The following is a 20,416-nucleotide window of genomic DNA, read 5'->3' as shown; positions in this document are numbered from 1 at the left end:
CTTAACATGTTAAGATCCTAGTCCCAGACAGCCACTGGAGTGCGGGATCAGGCTGGAATGTGGATGGTCTCTGGATTGATAAAAGAGAGCTCCTGCTTTGACATCCACATGTACCCAAGTCAGCACACTTACCATCAGTCTCACCAAAGCCACATGTTCCCTGTCTTTTTTTTTTTTTTTTTTTTTTAATTTTCTCATGAAGCCAGCAGAGAAGGCAATGGCAACCCACTCCAGTACTCTTGCCTGGAAAATCCCATGGAAGGAGGAGCCTGGTAGGCTGCAGTCCATGGGGTCGTTAACGACTGAGCATCTTCACTTTCACTTTTCACTTTCATACATTGGAGAAGGAAATGGCAACCTACTCTAGTGTTCTTGCCTGGAGAATCCCAGGGACAGGGGAGCCTCAGGGGCTGCAGTCTATGGGGTTGCACAGAGTCGGACACGACTGAAGCAACTTAGCAGCAGCAGAAGCATGAAGCCAGAGCTCAGTTGTGAAGTTCTGCTTCACACTCCAGGTGTCTAAAACTGGAGTCTTCACCACCTGGAAGAGTCATGAAAAAGGATTTGGCTAAACCCTCCTTAGCCCAAGGCTTTGCACCAAGAACCTGCTACCTATCTGATGTAAGCTCAGAGCTTGGGGTCAGAGGTCATCAAATCAGAACCCTTGGATACGTCTCTAGCCCAGATCAGATTCAATGTGCCCCCCACTGGATGCTGTGGTTGGGGCTGCTTCTCCTTTGGGAGACAGCCCTGAGCCAGGTGTGCAACCCTCACTTATTCCCAGCAAATCTGCTGCTATGAGGAGCCTTCAAGCCTGTTTACAGTGTTTTAGAGGTTTTTATAACAGACAAGAAGGAACATAAAGAAAAGAATAAAACACAGATGAAGGAAAAGGAATAATAAGAAAGAAAAGAGAGGAAAAGGAGCACTTGTCTCAAGAAGAAGCCGTATTTTTTTATTACTTATGATTCACCCACTCCAGGACTAACCACTTCCTCTGCAGTGAAGTATTTGCCTGTTGATATTAAAGATATAGGTAGGATGTTGAAGGGAAGGCTTCAAAGGCTTCAAGGCAAAAACAACATTTAGTTCAACAAATATCCTATTGGTAGAGTAGGATAACTTCTACCATGGGCATACACTGATTGAGGTCCATAGAGATATCTGAAATGTCAAATTAACAAGTCATATTATTGTCATATTAAGCCATATTATGTCATATTAAGTCATGTTAAGTCATATTATTATAGGCATGGATAAAAATCTGAAGTCAGTCCAAGTGATCTGTGGTAAGAATTTACTGAGCCACATCTGAGTTTAGCAGTAGAGTTATATAACTGATTGTCAGTGTCTTCTGTGAGCAGACACTTCCGTTTCTTTTCTAGACCCATCCTCCTATTAACTCCTTCCTGGCTCTCTTCTCACGCTTTAATGTATGAATTACCTAGGGGTTTGCTAAAATTTGGATTCTGATACAGCAGGTCTGGAGTAGGGCCTGAGATTCTGAATTGCTAAGAAGCTCCCATGATGCCCATGCTGGACTATAGTACTTCCAGCTCTCATTTTCTAACAATTTCCTTTGTTCATCACCCAGCAAAATATTAGCTTTATCTCCTTTTCTTATTGCTGGTCAGTCAGAGAATAGGAGATAGTAGCCAACTTCTATCAAGCTTTAATAATCATGAATTTTAAAATTTATGTAATTATATATATATATAATTATATAATTAAAGATTCTTCTAATATTTTATGATTTTCAATTTCCCAGGTGGTTCAGTGGTAAAAATCCTGCTTGCAATGCAGGAGACGTGGGTTTGACCCCTAGGTCGGGAAGATCCTCTGGAGAAGGAAATGGCAACCCATTCCAGTATTCTTGCCTAGGAAATCCCATGGACACAGGGCCTAGTGGGCTATAGCCCATGGGGTTGCAAAAGAGTCAGACAAGACTGAGCAACAAAAACAACAAGGCTTACTCGATGGCTCAAGTAGTAAAGCATCCATTTGCAATGCAGGAGATTCCGGTTCAATCCCTGGATCCAGAAGTTTCCCTGGAGGAGGAAATGGCAACCCATTCCAGTATTCTTGCCTGCAAAATTCCATGGACAGAGGATCCTGGCGGGCTATAGTACACGGGGTCACAAAGAGCCAGACACAACTAAGCACAGCATAGTCATATGTGTGTGTGTGTGTGTACAGAAAAGGAAATGGCAACACACTCCAGTATTCTTGCCTAGAGAATCCCACAGATACAGGAGTCTGGCAAACTTCAGCCCATGCAGCTGCAAAGAGTCAGACATGACTGAGCATGCACACACCATGTGTGTATGTATGTGTATGTGCATATGTACATATATATACACACATGCACATATATACATACACACGTATATAAATATGATTTGTCATGCTTATATCAGTAAGAAGTTTCTTTCAACCATTCTTCCCAAGCTCTAGCATAAATGATTAAGGTCTTTAAAATGACCTGGAAGCTCTAAAATGTCCTAAACTCTCGACCAAATTATCAAATAAATAATATTCGCTATAGCTTTAGGATTTATATCACTTTATTGCATTCTAATTCTTTTTAAATAGTATCCTGAACATGAGGTACATGATAATTTTCAGTTGCCCCTGAGCAATATAAATTGTCTGAAAGTGAGAGATGCTTGTTTACTTTTATAAATAGTGTTACATAAAAGGACCATATGTGAAAAAATTAGAAGATAAGAGATGCTGACAAGTTAATTGGTTCTTTGCAGGTCATCCATTGTGAAAAATTCTAAGTGTGATGATTCTTTAGCTATAGTACCTCACAAGCAAATGTATGGCTTTGTGCCCTGTACCAAAGCACATTTTCCCTATGGAAAAATTCCCAGCTGAGTCATCCTTGTCTCCCGGCTTACAGGTACTTTCATCACATCACCAAAAGGATCCTGAGGAATGTCCTTATGAAAAACCAGCTTTTCAGTCCTGTGTAGAGTCTGTGGGCCCACTTTCAGTTCCAGATCCTTCGATAGCTGAAAATTCTGTGTCAATAAGTGGTTTCAGGAATTTCTCAACCTTGGTTAGCCTCTGCTTCAGTTTCTGCTGCATTGACTCATACTCAGCCAGGATCCGAGCAAACCTTGTTTGCAGGAGGTCTACTGAGCTCTCCATTCGGGTGACCTTCTCTTCAAGATCTTTAGGATCACTTCCAGCATTTGCAATGTTTATGTCCAATAGACCATCTTTCATCAAGATTTGCTTCCCTTTCTCTTCTAGCATACCTTTGGCATCTGGGTACTCAGTTAGAGCTTCCATGAGGTCATCTTTTGAGAGACAGAATAGATCTGAGTAGCCAATGCTTTTAATATTGGCTGTTCTTCGATTGCCAGCTTTGCTACCTTTAATATTAAGGATACTGATTTCACCAAAGTAGCTGCCATCACTCAATACTACAAACTGAGTGATCCCGTCATCAGCCACCACGGCAAGTTTGCCTTCCTTGATGATGTACATCTCTCGGCCAATATCCCCTTTCTTGCAAATGTAATCTCCAGGACTGTAGACTTGGGGTTGTAATTTCAAGACCAACTCCACCAACAGACCAGCTTCACAGTCTGCAAAAATGCGCACCTTTTTTAATGTGTCTAAATGAACATTGATGGCGATCTCTGCTCTTAGTTTATCAGGTAGATACTTCAAGACTTCTCTCTCATCCACTGTTTTTTTGTTGGTCCACAGATAGTCAAACCATTTAATAACTCGCTTTTCCATATCTTTGCTTACATTTCGAAAATGCATGTATTGCTTGATCGCATCAATTCTTGCTTGAAATTCTGCCCTGGCCGCATTCATGTTGGAAATCATAGAACCTATGTTACCGACAATGGTGGCAAAAATTAACACTCCAATGAGGAAATCAGCCACCACAAAGAAATACTCAGAATCCCTCACAGGAGGTGGTGTTTCGCCAATAGTGGTCAAAGTCAGTGTAGACCAGTAAAGACTGTACACATATTTTCTAGCCAAACGGCCAAAATCAGGATCATTAACATCAGGATAGACCCATGTGTCATTTCCAAACCCAATAGCTTTGGAAATAGAGAAGTACACACACGCATTCCAGTGGATGATGATGATGATGTACATGACAAGGTTAGAGATCCTGAAGATGTTTGGGTAGTTTGTCCGTGTTTCTGTTCTCTGGAAGAACTCAAACATTCGAGAGATCCTTAACAATCTGTTTAATCTAATTTCTGGATAATTCCAGCCAAACTTAATATACAGCAGATCAGTTGGGATCACTGATAGAACATCCAGTTTAAATTGAAAGGTTGATTTATACTTGTCTATGAGTTTACGCTCTTCCTTCACCAGTAGTCCTTGTTCTAGGTAACCTAAAATAGAAAAAAAAAAAAATGTTTTTCCTTTTTATGCCATTGTGAATTTTTCTAAAGTAACTTTCAACCAACTTTGCTGAGTTCAAAACAAGAGCTCATTTCAATAAATACACTTTCAGCAATGTAATGAGATCAACATACGGCTGTGGAAAATGTTCTTTGGCAGAAATAAAAAATCTAGCTTTATAAGTACAAAAGTGAGAGATTATATGCAATGTATATATATGAGGTATATATGCAAATTTCTCTAGGCTCAGTGTCTTGTCCAGGTTAAGCTATTCTTTTTATAAACAGTGTTCATACAAAGTTTTCTGCATGCTCTAGCACTGTGTTTAATTCCTCATGCCACTCTTTTGTCAGAATCCCAGCCTCACCCTTGAAGCTTGGGTACCTCCTTGCTGTTTGACTGTCCTGCATAGTCTTACCTTACCCTTTCAATGTGAAGCATATCTCCTTAGAGGCTTCATTTTCATATCTCTTTCTTGACCTTCCCCAGGCTAAATTAGACATCTGGGATCTTCCTTTCACTTAAGTTGCTACCACGGGCCCTGTGTATTAAACCCAGAATTTCAATGCTCTGATATATTTCACTAGGGAAAATTTTTATTTCTCTTCCTATTTTGGTTACCAGACCTGTGCATAGAACAGAACTGAAATATTGTTTCAATGCACTGATACTAGAGAATGTCACTATTTTACATAATGATTCTTAAAAGCCATTCTCTGCATACATAGGTTACCTTTGCATGTAGAGAGTAGTATAGAAACAATAAGCTTATACCTATTTAACAAGAATACTTCAGTAAGAAGCTATCAGATCCTGCCCAGATTATTGGTCAATAATGCCTCCCTATGAACCATAAAGTTGAATTAAAGATGTATGTCCTGTTTCTTATAATATTTCTAGGACAGCTCTGCTAAGTACAATGACCTTTTCCCCCATGTCTCTTCAAGGTACCTCTGTTAAGTAGCAATTACCCTTTCCTCACAGAGCTGCAGAATATTTCTGTTCTCTCTGTTCCTCTTGCCTGGTATGAACCCAGTGAACAGGCTAATGGAGGAAAGCCATCAATCCATATCCAGAAGGTTGCTAGTAATGTCCTTCTGAATCAGTTGGAGTAGCCTAAGCCTGTGGGTTGGGCTTCCCTGGTGGCTCAGATGGTAAAGAACCTTCTGCAATGTGGAAGACTCAGGTTCAATCCTTGAGTCAAAAAGATCCCCTGGAGAAGGCAATGAGAACCCACTCCAATATTCTTGCCTGGAGGAGTCCATGGACAGAGGAACTCGGCAGGCTACAGTCCATGGGGTCGCAAAGAGTCAGACACAACTGAGCAACTAACACACACCAGCCTGTGGTTGAGTATATGGTACTCTTGCTTTCAATGGTGCCTTTTCTTCTCAAAAAACTCTTTGTTTTCTTTAAGAATACTTGAATTAATAAATTTCAAATTAAACAGAGACAAAAGCACAAAATTGCAAAATATCCAAAACTAAACATATTTACCTGTCCTTGTTCGTACAAACATGTCAAGAAGATAGACTACATCTGATAAGTAATCAAAAGCAAGCCAGTATTCTAGGTAATCAGACTGAAGTTCATCAAAACATGCTCTGTAAAAGAAAAACTTGTATAAATAAAATGAAAGGGGACCAATTTAAATAAATTTAAATAAAAGTCCTCTTTGTATAATTTTTATCATGATGAGAAATATAATACACTAAGGTGAGGAGGGGTCCTTAGAATCCATTTACTCAACCATGGTTTTCCCAAATTTATTCCCAAATCTGAGGGTTAGATTTAGTTTTTTCACATTTCTGAATTTCAACATTCTTTCCATTATACCAGTCAGCTTTGTGAAAATATCAAATGAAAATAAATGGCTCAAGCTAATGTCAAAATACTGATAATTTTTGGTGATACACATTGATAACCAGGTTCATACTGACTGTTTACACCCAAAGTGCCTCAGGAAATCACACTTGGCCCTAGGTGACTGAGATGTTCACTGTCTAAAAGACAAGGAACCATAGATACTACTTGGGAAACCCATCTTGCTCTATAAAACCTAGATCTTTGATCTTTTTCCAGTCTTGGCAATTTTCTTTTTCTTGCAGGCCAAAGAAAATAAAAAGTTTCTCCCCAAACTCTAATTAAATGATTGAGCAATTAAAAAGTTTAAAAGTATGCCCATATCCCCCATCCCAGTTCTGAATTTCCAGGGATATTGGAAACCAAATAACTCTTGATCTTAGGAAAACACAGAGAATGATGTAACATCTAGAAAACTGGTGGTGGAGAAAGGTGTGTCCTAAAGACTTCTAAGCCAAACTGTTAAGTCAGTGAAATTGGAAACTAAAAGTGGGTTGAGATCCATAAAAATATATAGACACCTTGCAATAATCATGGTCCAGTTATACATAACAGGTAAGGTGATGCAGAACAGCCAGTTGTAATACGTATTTCCTGAGGGATCAATAACCACGACTTCCTTCTTCTCTCTACCAGCAATTAGAAATAAAGGGAAGGTTACCAAGAAACAAGATTTTTATTTCACATATCAAATATGGTTACACCCATCACCCACAATTAATGATATAAAAACAAGCTGGAGAAGCTCACTCCACAGTGGGAAGACTAGTTTGACATAGTGCATTAATCATAAGAAACTGGTTAGTGAGGGGTGGATAGTTAAATTATTAGTCTCACATTAAACCATACTTTAGACTTTATCCAAGCCCTTATTTAACTGTGATGCTGCGGACACTTCTATCACTCCAGCTACTGAGAAAGAACAACGGCATAGATCATGCCAGACTCTGGATATTCCACAGATCCCTTTGGAGGGTTACGGGTGGTGGGAGAATGATGGTTTTGCCACTCCCCTTACCAGGTAATATAACAATCAGGGACCACATTGTGAGGGGGAACTCATGGCTTCTTTCTCATCTGTATGGAGAGAAGAATATAATACAATCTAATAAAACGTACTCGTCCTTAAGTGTGAATGAAGAATTGAGAAGAAGTAGAGGACAAGAGAAAGAAGAAAGGAAGAAACTATACCATCAAATGACATTTTTAAAAACTTTCTGGTATCAAGTCTATTATTTTTAAGGATTTTTCCCTATATACAACATCAACAAAGTGCTAACAGGCACAAATAATTAAACCATTGTCTGATAAAGAGTTTTCTTTGAGTAAGTTAAACGAACAAGTTTTTCTTTAATTATAAAGTAAAAAGATAGCTCAGAAAACATCACTCAGTCTTATTCTTATGAAATTTTAACTCTTAAGCATGGCTTTTGTAATGAGACTACTTTACTTTAGATTATTTGCCATATAGTATAGATGACTCAAAAACATTAATGAAATTATTAAATTTTTACTTCAAATAAAAAAATGATGGTAAGAGCCTAGAAATGCAATTTTCTTTGGATCCTAAATATGTCCCAATAATAAGTTTATCTTCATCAGTGCTTGAGGAAGGAAATTAACTATGACACTGAAAGTTCTTGATGAGAAAATTGAGATTAAGACTACCATTGCTAATTTTAAGGAAATTGGAAAAAAAATTAATTCACATTTGACAACAATTTATTTAGCCTTTACACAGGGCCTCTTTCCTGTGAATTTCTGGGAAATTATCTCTGCATTCAAAACCTATCACAAATTTACTTCTAATCTCAATGCCATTAAAAATACTTACTCCTCTTTCTTATCTTTGCCTTTCTCCTCTTTCTTTTTCTTGTCTTTGTCCTTTTCTTTCTTCTTTTTCTTTTCTGGGTCCTTTTTATTTTCATTTTTATCATCTGGCTTGCTGAAAAAGTGAGCAATATAGTTGGTAAAATACAAAAATATTATGGGCAGAAAAATTTGGGGTCATTCAAGGCAAAGTCTCACTTACCTCTTCTTTTCTTTTTTCTTTTTCTTCTTTTCCTTTGGTTCTCTATAGGAAAAAACAGCATCTGCGTCACATAAACAAATCACATTCCGACTTCCATTCTTATTCACTTTTCTCTTCATTGGGCAAGAATTCTGAGCTTTGTGTTCAAGGACACACCCCCATGTTCAGAGACCAGAAATCTGATCTCTTAATGGAGTGTTCAACCAAAAATAGACACATACCCAGATAAGAAGCAAATAAAAATTCCCAGGAATTAGTGCATGTAGAAATTTGGAGAAAATGGAGGTGGATAAAGGCATAAACCCAGGGAGGGAAATTTACAAAATAACAGATGTAAGAGTGCACTTTCAAAGTCTCAATACATATCCAAAAAATGATTACTTAAACTTTCAGCTTCTTGATGTCACTTAGATTTATGCTTGAATAAGAACTTTGAGAATTTCCAGAAAATGTCATGACATTTCTCTAGAGGGGTAATCCTGGCTGAAGCAATGTTTTATGAGCAGTCAAAAAGTTCTGTGGTAACAGAATTAGAATTCCAGTTCTTAGAATCATTCACTGGATTTGAGATCATCTTCTATGTACTGTTTCTTCTTGAGTGGAGAGTATGTGATTAGAGGCCTCTTTCTGCAGTTGGCTTTCTCTGTCAGCAGAAGAATGGATTCTGGAGTCAGACAGAGCAAAAGTAATCGTAGGCTGTCACTGTTGGCTCAGATGTCTTGGGAAAATATAATATTCAGAGTTGAATGAACAAGCATCTCATTACTACTGGGATAGTCAGAGAATGCTGTTAAAGAGAAGTAGGAATAAACTAGGCATCCAGGTATGGGTAAGAGTTGTAGAGGCTGAGAAGAAGAGGAAGAATGCTAAAGGGAGGGAAACTTTCAGGTGCAAATATACAAATGAACTTCATCTGGGTAGGAACGGCCCAGCAGAAGTAGAAAACTGCTACCAAGGAGAAACAGGAGATAAAACTGACAAGGAGCCGGGACTTGGCACCTAACAGGAACAGAATATAAAGTCAGATAAGAAGGAATTTACAGCTATAGGAGTACATTCCTATGATACAGGATTTCACATCCTCACACAGACCCTGGGAGATGGTGCTAGCACCTTCTTGGATGGCATTTAAAAATTTAGAAAAGGTCAAAAATATACAAGCAACTCCTACAGCTCAATTCCAGAAAAATAAATGACCAAATCAAAAAATGGGCCAAAGAACTAAATAGACATTTCTCCAAAGAAGACATATAGATGGCTAACAAACACATGAAAAGATGCTCAACATCACTCATTATCAGAGAAATGCAAATCAAAACCACTATGAGGTACCATTTCACGCCAGTCAGAATGGCTGTGATCCAAAAGTCTACAAGCAATAAATGCTGGAGAGGGTGTGGAGAAAAGGGAACCCTCTTACACTGTTGGTGGGAATGCAAACTAGTATAGCCACTATGGAGAACAGTGTGGAGATTCCTTGAAAAACTGGAAATAGAATTGCCTTATGATCCAGCAATCCCACTGCTGGGCGTACACATTGAGGAAACCAGAATTGAAAGAGACACGTGTACCCCAATGTTCATCGCAGCACTGTTTATAATAGCCAGGACATGGAAGCAACCTAGATGTCCATCAGCAGATAAATGGATAAGAAAGCTGTGGTACATATACACAATGGAGTATTACTCAGCCATTAAAAAGAATACATTTGAATCAGTTCTAATGAGGTGGATGAAACTGGAGCTGATTATACAGAGTGAAGTAAGCCAGAAAGAAAAACACCAATACAGTATACTAAGGCATATATATGGAATTTAGAAAGATGGTAACAATAACCCTGTATACGAGACAGCAAAAGAGACACTGATGTATAGAACAGTCTTTTGGACTCTGTGGGAGAGGGAGAGGGTGGGATGATTTGGGAGAATGGCATTGAAATATGTATAATATCATATATGGAACGAGTCGCCAGTCCAGGTTCGATACACGATACCAGATGCTTGGGGCTGGTGCACTGGGACGACCCAGAGGGATGGTATGGGGAGGGAGGAGGGAGGAGGGTTCAGGATGGGGAACACATGTATACCTGTGGCAGATTCATTTCGATATTTGGCAAAACCAATACAATATTGTAAAGTTTAAAAATAAAATAAAATTAAAAAAAAGTTTAGAAAAGGTGATGGCTCACACCAAGTGACATAAAAATTACAAAATGTCATGGCAGATGGTGGAAGAAGGTATCAGAAAGATTTAGAGAAGCAGCATGCTAAAATGAATATACTAAGTAAGCAAACTAGCCCAGCAACTGATTGTGTTCCCTAAGAGGGCTGAGAGGATACAAAAATGATAGGGACTGTGCTGGTGAGAGGGGCACCAGCATCACTGAGCAGCTCAGTGGTATTGTCCTCTGTTTACTTTAGCGAGCAGTGAGAGACACTGACCTGGGTATAGAACCAGATTCCCTGAGAGCAATAGGGATGGCAGGATCTAGAATCATGGAGATCAGCGGCAGTGCTTACCCATCAGAAAAGAAGTGGGCCTGATTGTTGTAATTAGCAGTTAAGTGCACATAGTAGCTGGAGAAGGCAACAGCACCCCACTCCGGTACTCTTGCCTGAAAAATCCCATGGACGGAGGACCCTGGTGGGCTGCAGTCTATGGGGTCGCGAAGAGTCGGACACGACTGAGTGACTTCACTTTCACTTTTCACTTCCATGCATTGGAGAAGGAAATGGCAACCCACTCCAGTGTTCTTGCCTGGAGAATCCCAGGGATGCCAGAGCCTGGTGGGCTGCCATCTATGGGGTGGCACAGAGTCGGACACGACTGAAGCAGCAGCAGCGGCAGCACACAGTAGCCAGGGCCTTAACCCACAGAAAGCTATAGAAGGGATTAATAGTCTACTGCGTTCCTAGATAGGTGGGCATCCCATTGACTTGTTAGGGTACTGTTTAACATTTACAATAAAAAAAAAAAAAACCAGGAATGGATGATCAGCAGGTTGAGGGCAAGTTACACCAATAAAAAGTCACAACCCCTTGAACAGTTTCTAAACCTGAGTAAGCTTTCAAAAATGAAACCCCTGACTGGAGGAAAAGCCAAGCTCCCATGAAGAAAGACTACAACAGCAATGACAAGTATATTCAGTAATGATTTCCCCAGTCTTTCGCTTAAAGACAATCAATGGTCATTTACTTAGGTAACTGTACCCTAGTGGGGCTTCCCCGATGGCTCAGCAGTCAAGAATCCACCTGCAGTGCAGGAGTCATAGGAGACACAGGTTGGATCCCTGGGTCAGGAAGATCCCCTGGTGGAAAGCATGGTAACCCACTCCAGTATTCTTGCCTGGAGAATCACCATAGACAGAGGAGCCTGGTGGGCTACAGTGTTGCAGAGTCGGATACGACTGAAGTGACTTAGCAGGCAGACACGCACCCTGGGGGATAAAAAGAATGCCTAGATACGTTAAAGACCACTTGGCAGAGGACCCAAGTTTTGTTATTGAGACCCAGGAACTAAAGCATTATCATGCCCCCTTCCATTAAAATGGGGGACATATGTGGTTTGGTAGTAATTTGTGGGGCCTCCATTGGGTCTGAAGATGCGCCCTTGTGGTCATTTCTCCAGTTCAGTTCAGTTCAGTTCAGTCGCTCAGTCAAGTCCAGCTCTTTGCAATCCCATGGACTGCAGCATGCCAGACTTCCCTGTCCATCACCAACTCCCAGAGCTTGCTCAGACTCATGTCCATCGAGTCAGTGATGCCATCCAACCATTTTATCCTCTGTGGTCCCCTTCTCCTCCTTTGAAATCCATTGATTCTCTTTACGGGAAAGACTGGGGAAATTATTATTGAATATACTTGTCATAGTAGGTGTCATGTGTTTATACTTTCTCCAGTAGAGGATGAGATGGTTGGATGGCATCATTGACTCAATGGACATGAGTTTGGGCAAACTCTGGGAGATGGTGAACGGCAGGAAAGCCTGGCATGCTGCAGTCTATGGGGTCAGAAAGAGTCAGACATGACTGAGCAACTGAACAACAACAACAACGTCTGCACAAGTTTATTGGCTTGTGGAATATGAGCTAACGTAGTGAGGAGGACCAAGTGGAAGCCATAAAGCTGTTTCCTACCTTCTGGCAAAAAACAAACAATATTGCATCCTGGACAGGAAAGGAAATCAATCCTTAAAGACCTAATGCATGCAGGGGTGGTGTTTCCCCATCACATCCTCATTTAATCCAATGTCTGACCCCTACTACAACCAAATGGATCCTGCTGGACAGCAGCAGACTACTGCAAAATCAACCAAATAGTAGCTCCCATTGCAGCCACTCTGGTGAATGTGAAAAACAATGCACTCACCCAATCTATACCAGATCCTAAGATTCTGGGTCAGTGTTATATTCGGGGAGAATGCGTTATATTTAATCACTCTCAGGGAAGAAGGTCATAAACAGTCCATATCCGCAAGGGATGGACAACAGTATGTCATCTGCAGTATTTTCCAGGGCTATGTTAACTCTCCCACCTACTATCATGACATAATCTCGAGGGACCTGGGCCATCTGAACATTCCTCAGATTATCACATTGGTCCACGATATCTGTATCAATGACATCAAGTTAACTGGGACCTTAAGGAGGATTATCTAACCATAGGATAGACAATGACCGCTGACCATGAGCTGGATCTTGTCAGAACTAATAAGTCCTAAAGTTGTATTGCAGTCTATCATATGATAAAGTGGTATATATGGGATTGAGCAGGTGGCTCAGCACCTTCTCCCCGTATCATCTACCACTGCTGTCTCAAAGCTACTCCTCCTGCCCTATCATGGCCATATATTGGCTTTGTATGAGCAGCTGAAAGAGCATGATCTATGATGAGTCAGTTTGACACTTTGGATTAAGCCAAAATGAGCTGTTGTCTACAGAAAAGCACTATGGAGAGGTGGCCTTAAAAGACAGTGAGGTTAATCTTACCAATGGGACAGTGTCAAACACTGCATAGTCATCCACTTTGTGGGAAAAAAAGAAATGGCTCAAATTAAGAATGTACAAGGATTCATGGACAGTCACAATGCATTGGCTGGTTGGTCAGGGACCTGATGAAAAGATACTTAAAGATCAGCAAAAATAATTCTGGAGAACAGGCAGACTAAATGGACTTCAGGAGCATGGGCACAAAGTTTTAAAATCTCTGTATCCCATGTTAATGCCCATCAAATATCAGGTGCCATGGAAAAGGAAAATAAAAACAAGCAAGGAGAAAAAAACCTGCCTGCTGATAAAGCTACCCTCTGTCACTGGCATTTTCAATGATGCTGACACACATGGACATGAATGGAGCAACCATGGTGATAGAGATGGAGATGATGTATGGGCCCAGCACAGAGGTCCCATTCACCCAGGTGATTTAACTGCTGCTAATACTGTCTAACCTTCCAGTTACAAAGACTAATCCTATGACTCTAAAACAGCACCATTACTTGAAGAAAGTGGTCACTTGGTGGCAAGTTAATTACACCATGGAAAGGGTATCAAATAATTCTGACTTGAATCAATGTATATTATGGATGCTGTGCTTCTCTCTCTACCCAGTCCTACTGCCTTAACTCCCTTCTAGGTGTCATTTCTGAAAGCACTCCCAATAAACCTCCACATACAAGCCTCCATCCCAGAGACTGTCTCCTGGGAAACTTGACCTAAGACATATTGACTCAGAATGAGAACGATTAATAACGTTTCATTTATTTGGTCAGCCACCCTAACCCTAACCACATGGAAGTGCAATTGCACATATGCTCTAGACAAGGGTTTCCTACATGTATTCAAATAAACACATACTACTTTTAACATGGCTAGGTCAATTTTTCAGAAGGAAATAACCAAATGACAAAACAAAAGAATATCTTTGCAATTGCATTAGATCAGATCAGATCAGATCAGTCACTCAGTCGTGTCCGACTCTTTGCGACCCCATGAATCGCAGCACCCCAGGCCTCCCTGTCCATCACCAACTCCCGGAGTTCACTCAAACTCACATCCATCGAGTCAGTGATGCCATCCAGCCATCTCATCCTCTGTCGTCCCCTTCTCCTCCTGCCCCCAATCCCTCCCAGCATCAGAGTCTTTTCCAATGAGTCAACGCTTCACATGAGGTGGCCAAAGTACTGGAGTTTCAGCTTTAGCATCATTCCTTCCAAAGAAATCCCAGGGCTGATCTCCTTCAGAATGGACTGGTTGGATCTCCTTGCAGTCCAAGGGACTCTCAAGAGTCTTCTCCAACACCACAGTTCAAAAGCATCAATTCTTCAGCGCTCAGCCTCCTTCACAGTCCAACTCTCACATCCATACATGACCACAGGAAAAACCATAGTCTTGACTAGATGGATCTTTGTTGGCAAAGTAATGTCTCTGCTTTTGAATATGCTATCTAGGTTGGTCATAACTTTCCTTCCAAGGAGGAAGCATCTTTTAATTTCATGGCTGCAGTCACCATCTGTAGTAATTTTGGAGCCCAGAAAAATAAAGTCTGACACTGTTTCCACTGTTTCCCCATCTATTTCCCATGAAGTGATGGGACCGGATGCCACGATCTTCATTTTCTGAATGTTGAGCTTTAAGCCAACTTGTTCACTCTCCACTTTCACTTTCATCAAGAGGCTTTCTAGTTCCTCTTCACTTTCTGCCATAAGGGTGGTGTCATCTGCATATCTGAGGTTATTGATATTTCTCCCGGCAATCTTGATTCCAGTTTGTGTTTCTTCCAGTCCAGCATTTCTCATGATGTACTCTGCATATAAGTTAAATAAACAGGGTGACAATATACAACCTTGACAAACTCCTTTTCCTATTTGGAACCAGTCTGTTGTTCCATGTCCAGTTCTAACTGTTGCTTCCTGACCTGCATACAAATTTCTCAAGAGGCAGATCAGGTGGTCTGGTATTCCCATCTCTTGAAGAATTTTCCACAGTTTATTGTGATCCACACAGTCAAAGGCTTTGGCATAGTCAATAAAGCAGAAACAGATGTTTTTCTGGAACTCTCTTGCTTTTTCCATGATCCAGCGGATGTTGGCAATTTGATCTCTGGTTCCTCTGCCTTTTCTAAAACCAGCTTGAACATCAGGAAGTTCACGGTTCACATATTGCTGAAGCCTGGCTTGGAGAATTTTGAGCATTACTTTACTAGCGTGTGAGATGAGTGCAATTGTGCAGTAGTTTGAGCATTCTTTGGCATTGCCTTTCTTTGGGATTGGAATTGCATTAGATAGAGTTTGCCAAATAAGTATTTGGAGTCTAACACATTCAGACGTCTTTATGCCTTTTTACTGGTTTTCTTTAAAAACAAAAATTTGGCTTTCTATTGCCGATATACTTACTGCTCCTTATTGCTGCTGTTGTTAACATTAAAAAGTGCAATGGCTCCAGGCAGGTATTGCTCCCTGGGAAATGAAAAAGTACAGTAAAGTCTTAGTAGTTACCATATATACAATGTCCATGGCAAGCAAACAGTCTTAAAGAACAAATGCTTTCCAGTTTCTACCCATTACTAACCAGTGCCTAGGCAATTTTTGAAAATAGAGAGCTTCCATGAAGTGTGAGTTGCTGAATGTTAGTGCCGTGAATCAAAGCGATCGGTAAATGTCTATTCATCAGTGCTTACAATGGATCACATTAGCATTCTTACAACCTGAGTAAGCCAAGTTGGATGCTACTAACTCTCAGCAAGAAATCTAAGTCTTAGACTGTCATGGAAGACAAGAGAAATGAAAACAATAGGAAAGGTGAAGGTGGTCAGTGGGGAAAGAAAGAGGAGAGGGGGAAAAGAGAGGGATAAAGCCAAAGAAAACGTGAATAATCGTGATAGAATGGGAACCCCTCATCCACACCAATACTACACTTCTTTTACACTCTCAGAGTCAACAGTTTGAGGTGGATTTGTTAGCTTTTCTCTTCTCGATACTCACCCTAGTGCTTGCCTTCCCTGAAAGTAGGGTTGAAGGGGACAGAGCATTTTAGAGAATGACAGCTAATCCCTCTCACATACAATTGCTTGGAAGAAGTATCAGAGAAGAGGAGGAAATCAGAGAGGACTCAGGCATGAGATTTCCTAAGGGATAGACACAGGTCTCAGGGAAACTGACTGGAAAGTGTGTTTATGACTTGGAGCCCCGTAAACATGAATCATCATCAAGCAATGGCAGTTTCCCAAGAGAAGAAAAAAGTAAGGAACAGAATGTACTTCAGAGTAGCTGGGCAGCAGGAAGGTTTGCCAAGCTTATCAAGGTTACCAAGCCCACCAAGTGGAAGAATAGTGCCTTTCTTTCATCTAAATAATAGTTTAAAAACAAGTGTGGAGGGACCGATCTCATTGCTCACCTCTGTGATGGTTGTCCGCTTCCGTGTGTATTACTTCTAAAGGAATCCCTTGCGTGGGGGTTCTCAGTCTCTGATTCTTCAAACATAGAGGCACTGTCGTCATCATCACCAGAAAAGGAGCTACGGTCCAAAAGGTGGCAAAGATGAATTGGATCAACGTTTTGAACCATTATAGGGGAACAACACTTCTCACTGGGGGATCTCTTCTCCTTCTCTCTCAAACAAACACATACAACAATGTGTAATAAGACTGAAATGCAAACTGTGCAGAAGTAGCAATTTACTCTCAAGAAGAACAGAATTAGAGTATATGCACAATCCAGCACAATGCGTGTAATTAAGAAATTACTCTCTAGGACGCTCATATTTGTATTGTTTGATGAATTGATGACGATAATGTTAGTATTTGTCAGAAAGTATGATATCTATGTGTGCATGTATGCTCAGTCGCTCAGTTGTGTCTGACTCTTTGCTATGCCATGGACTGTAGCCCACCAGGCTCCTCTGTCCATGGGGATTTTCCAGGCAAGATACTGGAGTGGGCAGCCTATCCCTTCTCCAGGGGATCTTCCCGACCCAGGAACCTACCAGGGTCTCCTGAATTGCAGGCGGATTCTTTACCAGCTAAGCTACCAGGGAAGCCCCCTTAATATCTGTGTGTTTAGTCGCTCAGTCGTGTCCAAATCTTTGGGACCCCATGGATTGTAGTGTGCCAGGCTCCTCTGTCCATGAGGATTCTCCAGGCAAGAACAGTGGAACGGATTGCCATGCCCTCCTCCAGGGGATCTTCCCAACCCAGGATCGAACCCAGGTCTCCCACATTGCAGGCGGATTCTTTACACTCTGAGCCACCAGGGTAGCCCTTGATACCTATACTTCAGGTCAAATAATACAGGTTTTTTAATTAACTTGTAATAACATTTCAATTCACCAAAAATAAATTCAACTTATTTATACATGTTTGCTTCATTTATAGGGTGACCACTTTAAATCATACTCTTAAAACACATTAGCATTTCACACTATTCTTTTTCCCCACATTTCTCCATGGCACTGTTGTCCCTTTAGATGTGAAATGTTTCATGAGGAAAGGTCCTGCCAGTGACAAAGGAAATATTTGGCAAAGGTGCTTCTAAAGAATGCCCACAATAATATCTATGTTCATTTGTTAGACAAGTGACGCTACAGCTGAAACTCCAGTACTTTGGCCACCTCGTGCAAAGAGTTGACTCACTGGAAAAGACTCTGATGCTGGGAGGGTTTGGGGGCAGGAGGAGAAGGGGACGACAGAGGATGAGATGGCTGGATGGCATCACTGATTCAATGGACGTGAGTCTGAGTGAACTTCGGGAGTTGGTAATAGACAGGGAGGCCTGGCGTGCTGCGATTCATGGGGTCGCAAAGAGTCGGACACGACTGAGTGACTGAACTGAACTGAAGCTGTCACAAAGTAGAAGCAAATTCACTAAATTAAATAAATTATGAAGTTCAAGGTTTGAAATTAAAACTTAAACTGCAGTTAAGCCCATTCAAATTTAAGAATGGTGGCTGGTATTAAAAATACATAGAAGAAAGTGTGCATTTACCTGCATGCTCCATTTTCCATCCTTGTTATTTCCTTTTCAACATCTGGTCCAACCACATTGGGAATATTTACAAAAGAGCGCCATGTATTGATAATCACTTTCTTCATGGTTAGTTTAATATCTGGGAGGAAAAAGTTTTGTTAGCAGGAAGACTTTTTATATACTTACAGATATAATCCGAAGTTTCACTCTATCATTCTTCTGAGGCTGTATTAACAATCTTATTTCTAGTTATAGGTAGAAATTATTTTTAATATAGTAATGGTCTAATACTTAAATTACCACTAGATAGGTTTTTGTGTATTTTTTTAAAATTCAAGAATGTACCAGAAGTGTAGAACTTTTTAAAATTTGGATTTGCCCTAACTTTAAAATATTTAGACAATGTAAGTGTAGAACAAAACTATAGGGACTTCACATACACATCCAACAATGAAGTATGAATAAGAAGCTGTAAAATAAAATACCAAAATGGATGTAATCAGATGTGAATTTCTACAGGCATTCAGAAAAAAACAGTGAGTCTCAAGTGGGATTCAAACTTTGGAGTGAATAAAGATGAGACTGATCCACATTTTAGCAAGTTTACTGTGTTATTCTGGTATACATACCACTCAGCTTCCATACAACCAGTTAAGGCATCAGCAAAACACCAAGAACAAAGCAACCCAACCTTGTGGTGGCTGGAGCCCAGCTTTATACAAAGTGAATGGCCAGCAGGCAAATCAGCTTTTGCCTTCTTTCCTGATGTTCTGCCAGCACCCAGAGGTGCATGCATGCTCAGCTGCTTCAGTCACGACCGACTCTTTTTGACCTTATGGACTGTAGCCTGCCAGGCTCTTCTGTCCATGGGATTCTCTAGGCAAGAATACTGGAGAGGGTTGCCATGTCCTCCTCCAGGGAATCTTTCCAACTCAAGGATCAAACCAGCTCCTTTTATGTCTCATACATTGGTAGGTGGGTTCTTTAACCACTAGCTCCATGATGACACCCCTGCAATCGTGACTGATCCAAGTTCCTTACTGGGTCTCCAGGGTGCTGCAGTGACATGGCTGGAAACAAGTTCCTGCTGGGCCCGGACAGTGTGCCTGTGTGCCCATGGACATGAAGTCCCATGTTGAAGCTCTGCTGTCCCAAGGGCCCAGCTGTGTCCAGGATCCTCCCCTTACCCTTGCTGCTTGGTATTCACAGAGCTACCCTGTCAGGATTTCATCCCTAAGGATGTTTCCTTTAAAGTTGCATAGAGTCAACATCTGATACCCAGAAAAATGAGCCTAGATGGGCAGTAGGTATCCATACCAGCTCCTCCCCCAGACCAAGACTCCCCACTAATAAAGTGCTGCTGCTGCTTCTAAGTCACTTCAGTCGTGTCCGACTCTGTGCGACCCCATAGACGGCAGCCCACCAGGCTCCCCCGTCCCTGGGATTCTCCAGGCAAGAACACTGGAGTGGGTTGCCATTTCCTTCTCCAATGCATGAAAGTGAAAGTGAAGTCGCTCAGTCATGTCTGACCCTCAGCAACCTCATGGACTGCAGCCTTCCAGGCTCCTCCATCCATGGGATTTTCCAGGCAAGAGGACTGGAGTGGAGTGAAACAGGCCACTGGCCTTAGGTAATTAAGATGCATAGCAAAGGAATAATTTCAGTAAGCCCAGACTCTTGACACTTCCCATACATAGAAAAGCACTAAAATCATTAACTTAGGAAGTCTGATTTTTGTGATTCAGTTCAGTTCAGTTGCTCAGTCGTGTCCGACTCTTTGCGACCCCATGAATCGCAGCACGCCAGGCCTCCCTGTCCATCACCAACTCCCAGAGTTCACTCAGACTCATGTCCATCGAGTCAGTGATGCCATCCAGCCATCTCATCCTCTGTCGTCCCCTTCTCCTCCTGCCCCCAATCCCTCCCAGCATCAGAGTCTTTTCCAACGAGTCAACTCTTCGCATAAGGTGGCCAAAGTACTGGAGTTTCAGCTTTAGCATCATTCCTTCCAAATTTTTGTGATTAGCAGTAATCTTCTGATGTTCGACAACAAGATTTTCTTTCCTTTTTTTTTTTTTTTTCCAGCAAAAACTCGTATATATATCCTCGTTCCCTCCCTACCTCTTTGGATCAGTCCCTCATAGCCATCTGCAAGGTTGCCTCTCAGACTATAGCT

General features: G+C 41.1%; 1 protein-coding gene across 2 annotated transcripts; it reads right to left on the bottom strand.

The window, feature by feature from the left end:
• Nucleotides 1-2,546: 2,546 nt before the first annotated feature.
• On the bottom strand, nt 2,547-18,375 carry CNGA1 (cyclic nucleotide gated channel subunit alpha 1). Of its 2 annotated transcripts, XM_086405877.1 has the most exons (8): nt 18,259-18,375; nt 16,673-16,792; nt 15,673-15,735; nt 8,285-8,326; nt 8,087-8,197; nt 6,774-6,881; nt 5,887-5,993; nt 2,547-4,379 (listed from the first exon to the last, which is right to left on the bottom strand). In XM_086405877.1, the coding sequence occupies exons 1-8, from the start codon at nt 18,363-18,365 to the stop codon at nt 2,965-2,967; spliced, it is 2,073 nt and encodes a 690-aa protein (XP_086262003.1). In that variant the 5' UTR covers nt 18,366-18,375; the 3' UTR covers nt 2,547-2,964. The 2 variants fall into 2 exon arrangements, with proteins under 2 accessions (XP_086262003.1, XP_086262002.1); XM_086405876.1 differs by lacking the exons at nt 8,087-8,197; nt 8,285-8,326; nt 15,673-15,735; nt 16,673-16,792; nt 18,259-18,375 and adding an exon at nt 7,271-7,329.
• Nucleotides 18,376-20,416: the final 2,041 nt, after the last annotated feature.

Source organism: Bos grunniens, chromosome 6, assembly GCF_055505025.1.
Source record: "Bos grunniens cultivar Pamir isolate PY7600 chromosome 6, Bosgru_T2T1.0, whole genome shotgun sequence".
In the NCBI taxonomy this organism is placed as follows: Eukaryota; Metazoa; Chordata; class Mammalia; order Artiodactyla; family Bovidae; genus Bos; species Bos grunniens.
Note: the sequence above shows the minus strand (reverse complement) of the source record. Positions and strands in the feature narration are given on the sequence as shown.

What these genes read in the sequence shown, in the direction of transcription:
- CNGA1 (XM_086405877.1), bottom strand. Translation starts at nt 18,365, where the DNA reads ATGAAGAAAGTGATTATCAATACATGGCGCTCTTTTGTAAATATTCCC. An exon ending in ATGGAAAATGGAGCATGCAG is followed by an intron (nt 16,793 to 18,258) that starts GTAAATGCACAC and finishes TTTGGACCGTAG; the next exon opens with CTCCTTTTCTGGTGATGATG. An exon ending in AAGAAAAAAGAAAAGAAGAG is followed by an intron (nt 8,198 to 8,284) that starts GTAAGTGAGACT and finishes TCACTTTTTCAG; the next exon opens with CAAGCCAGATGATAAAAATG.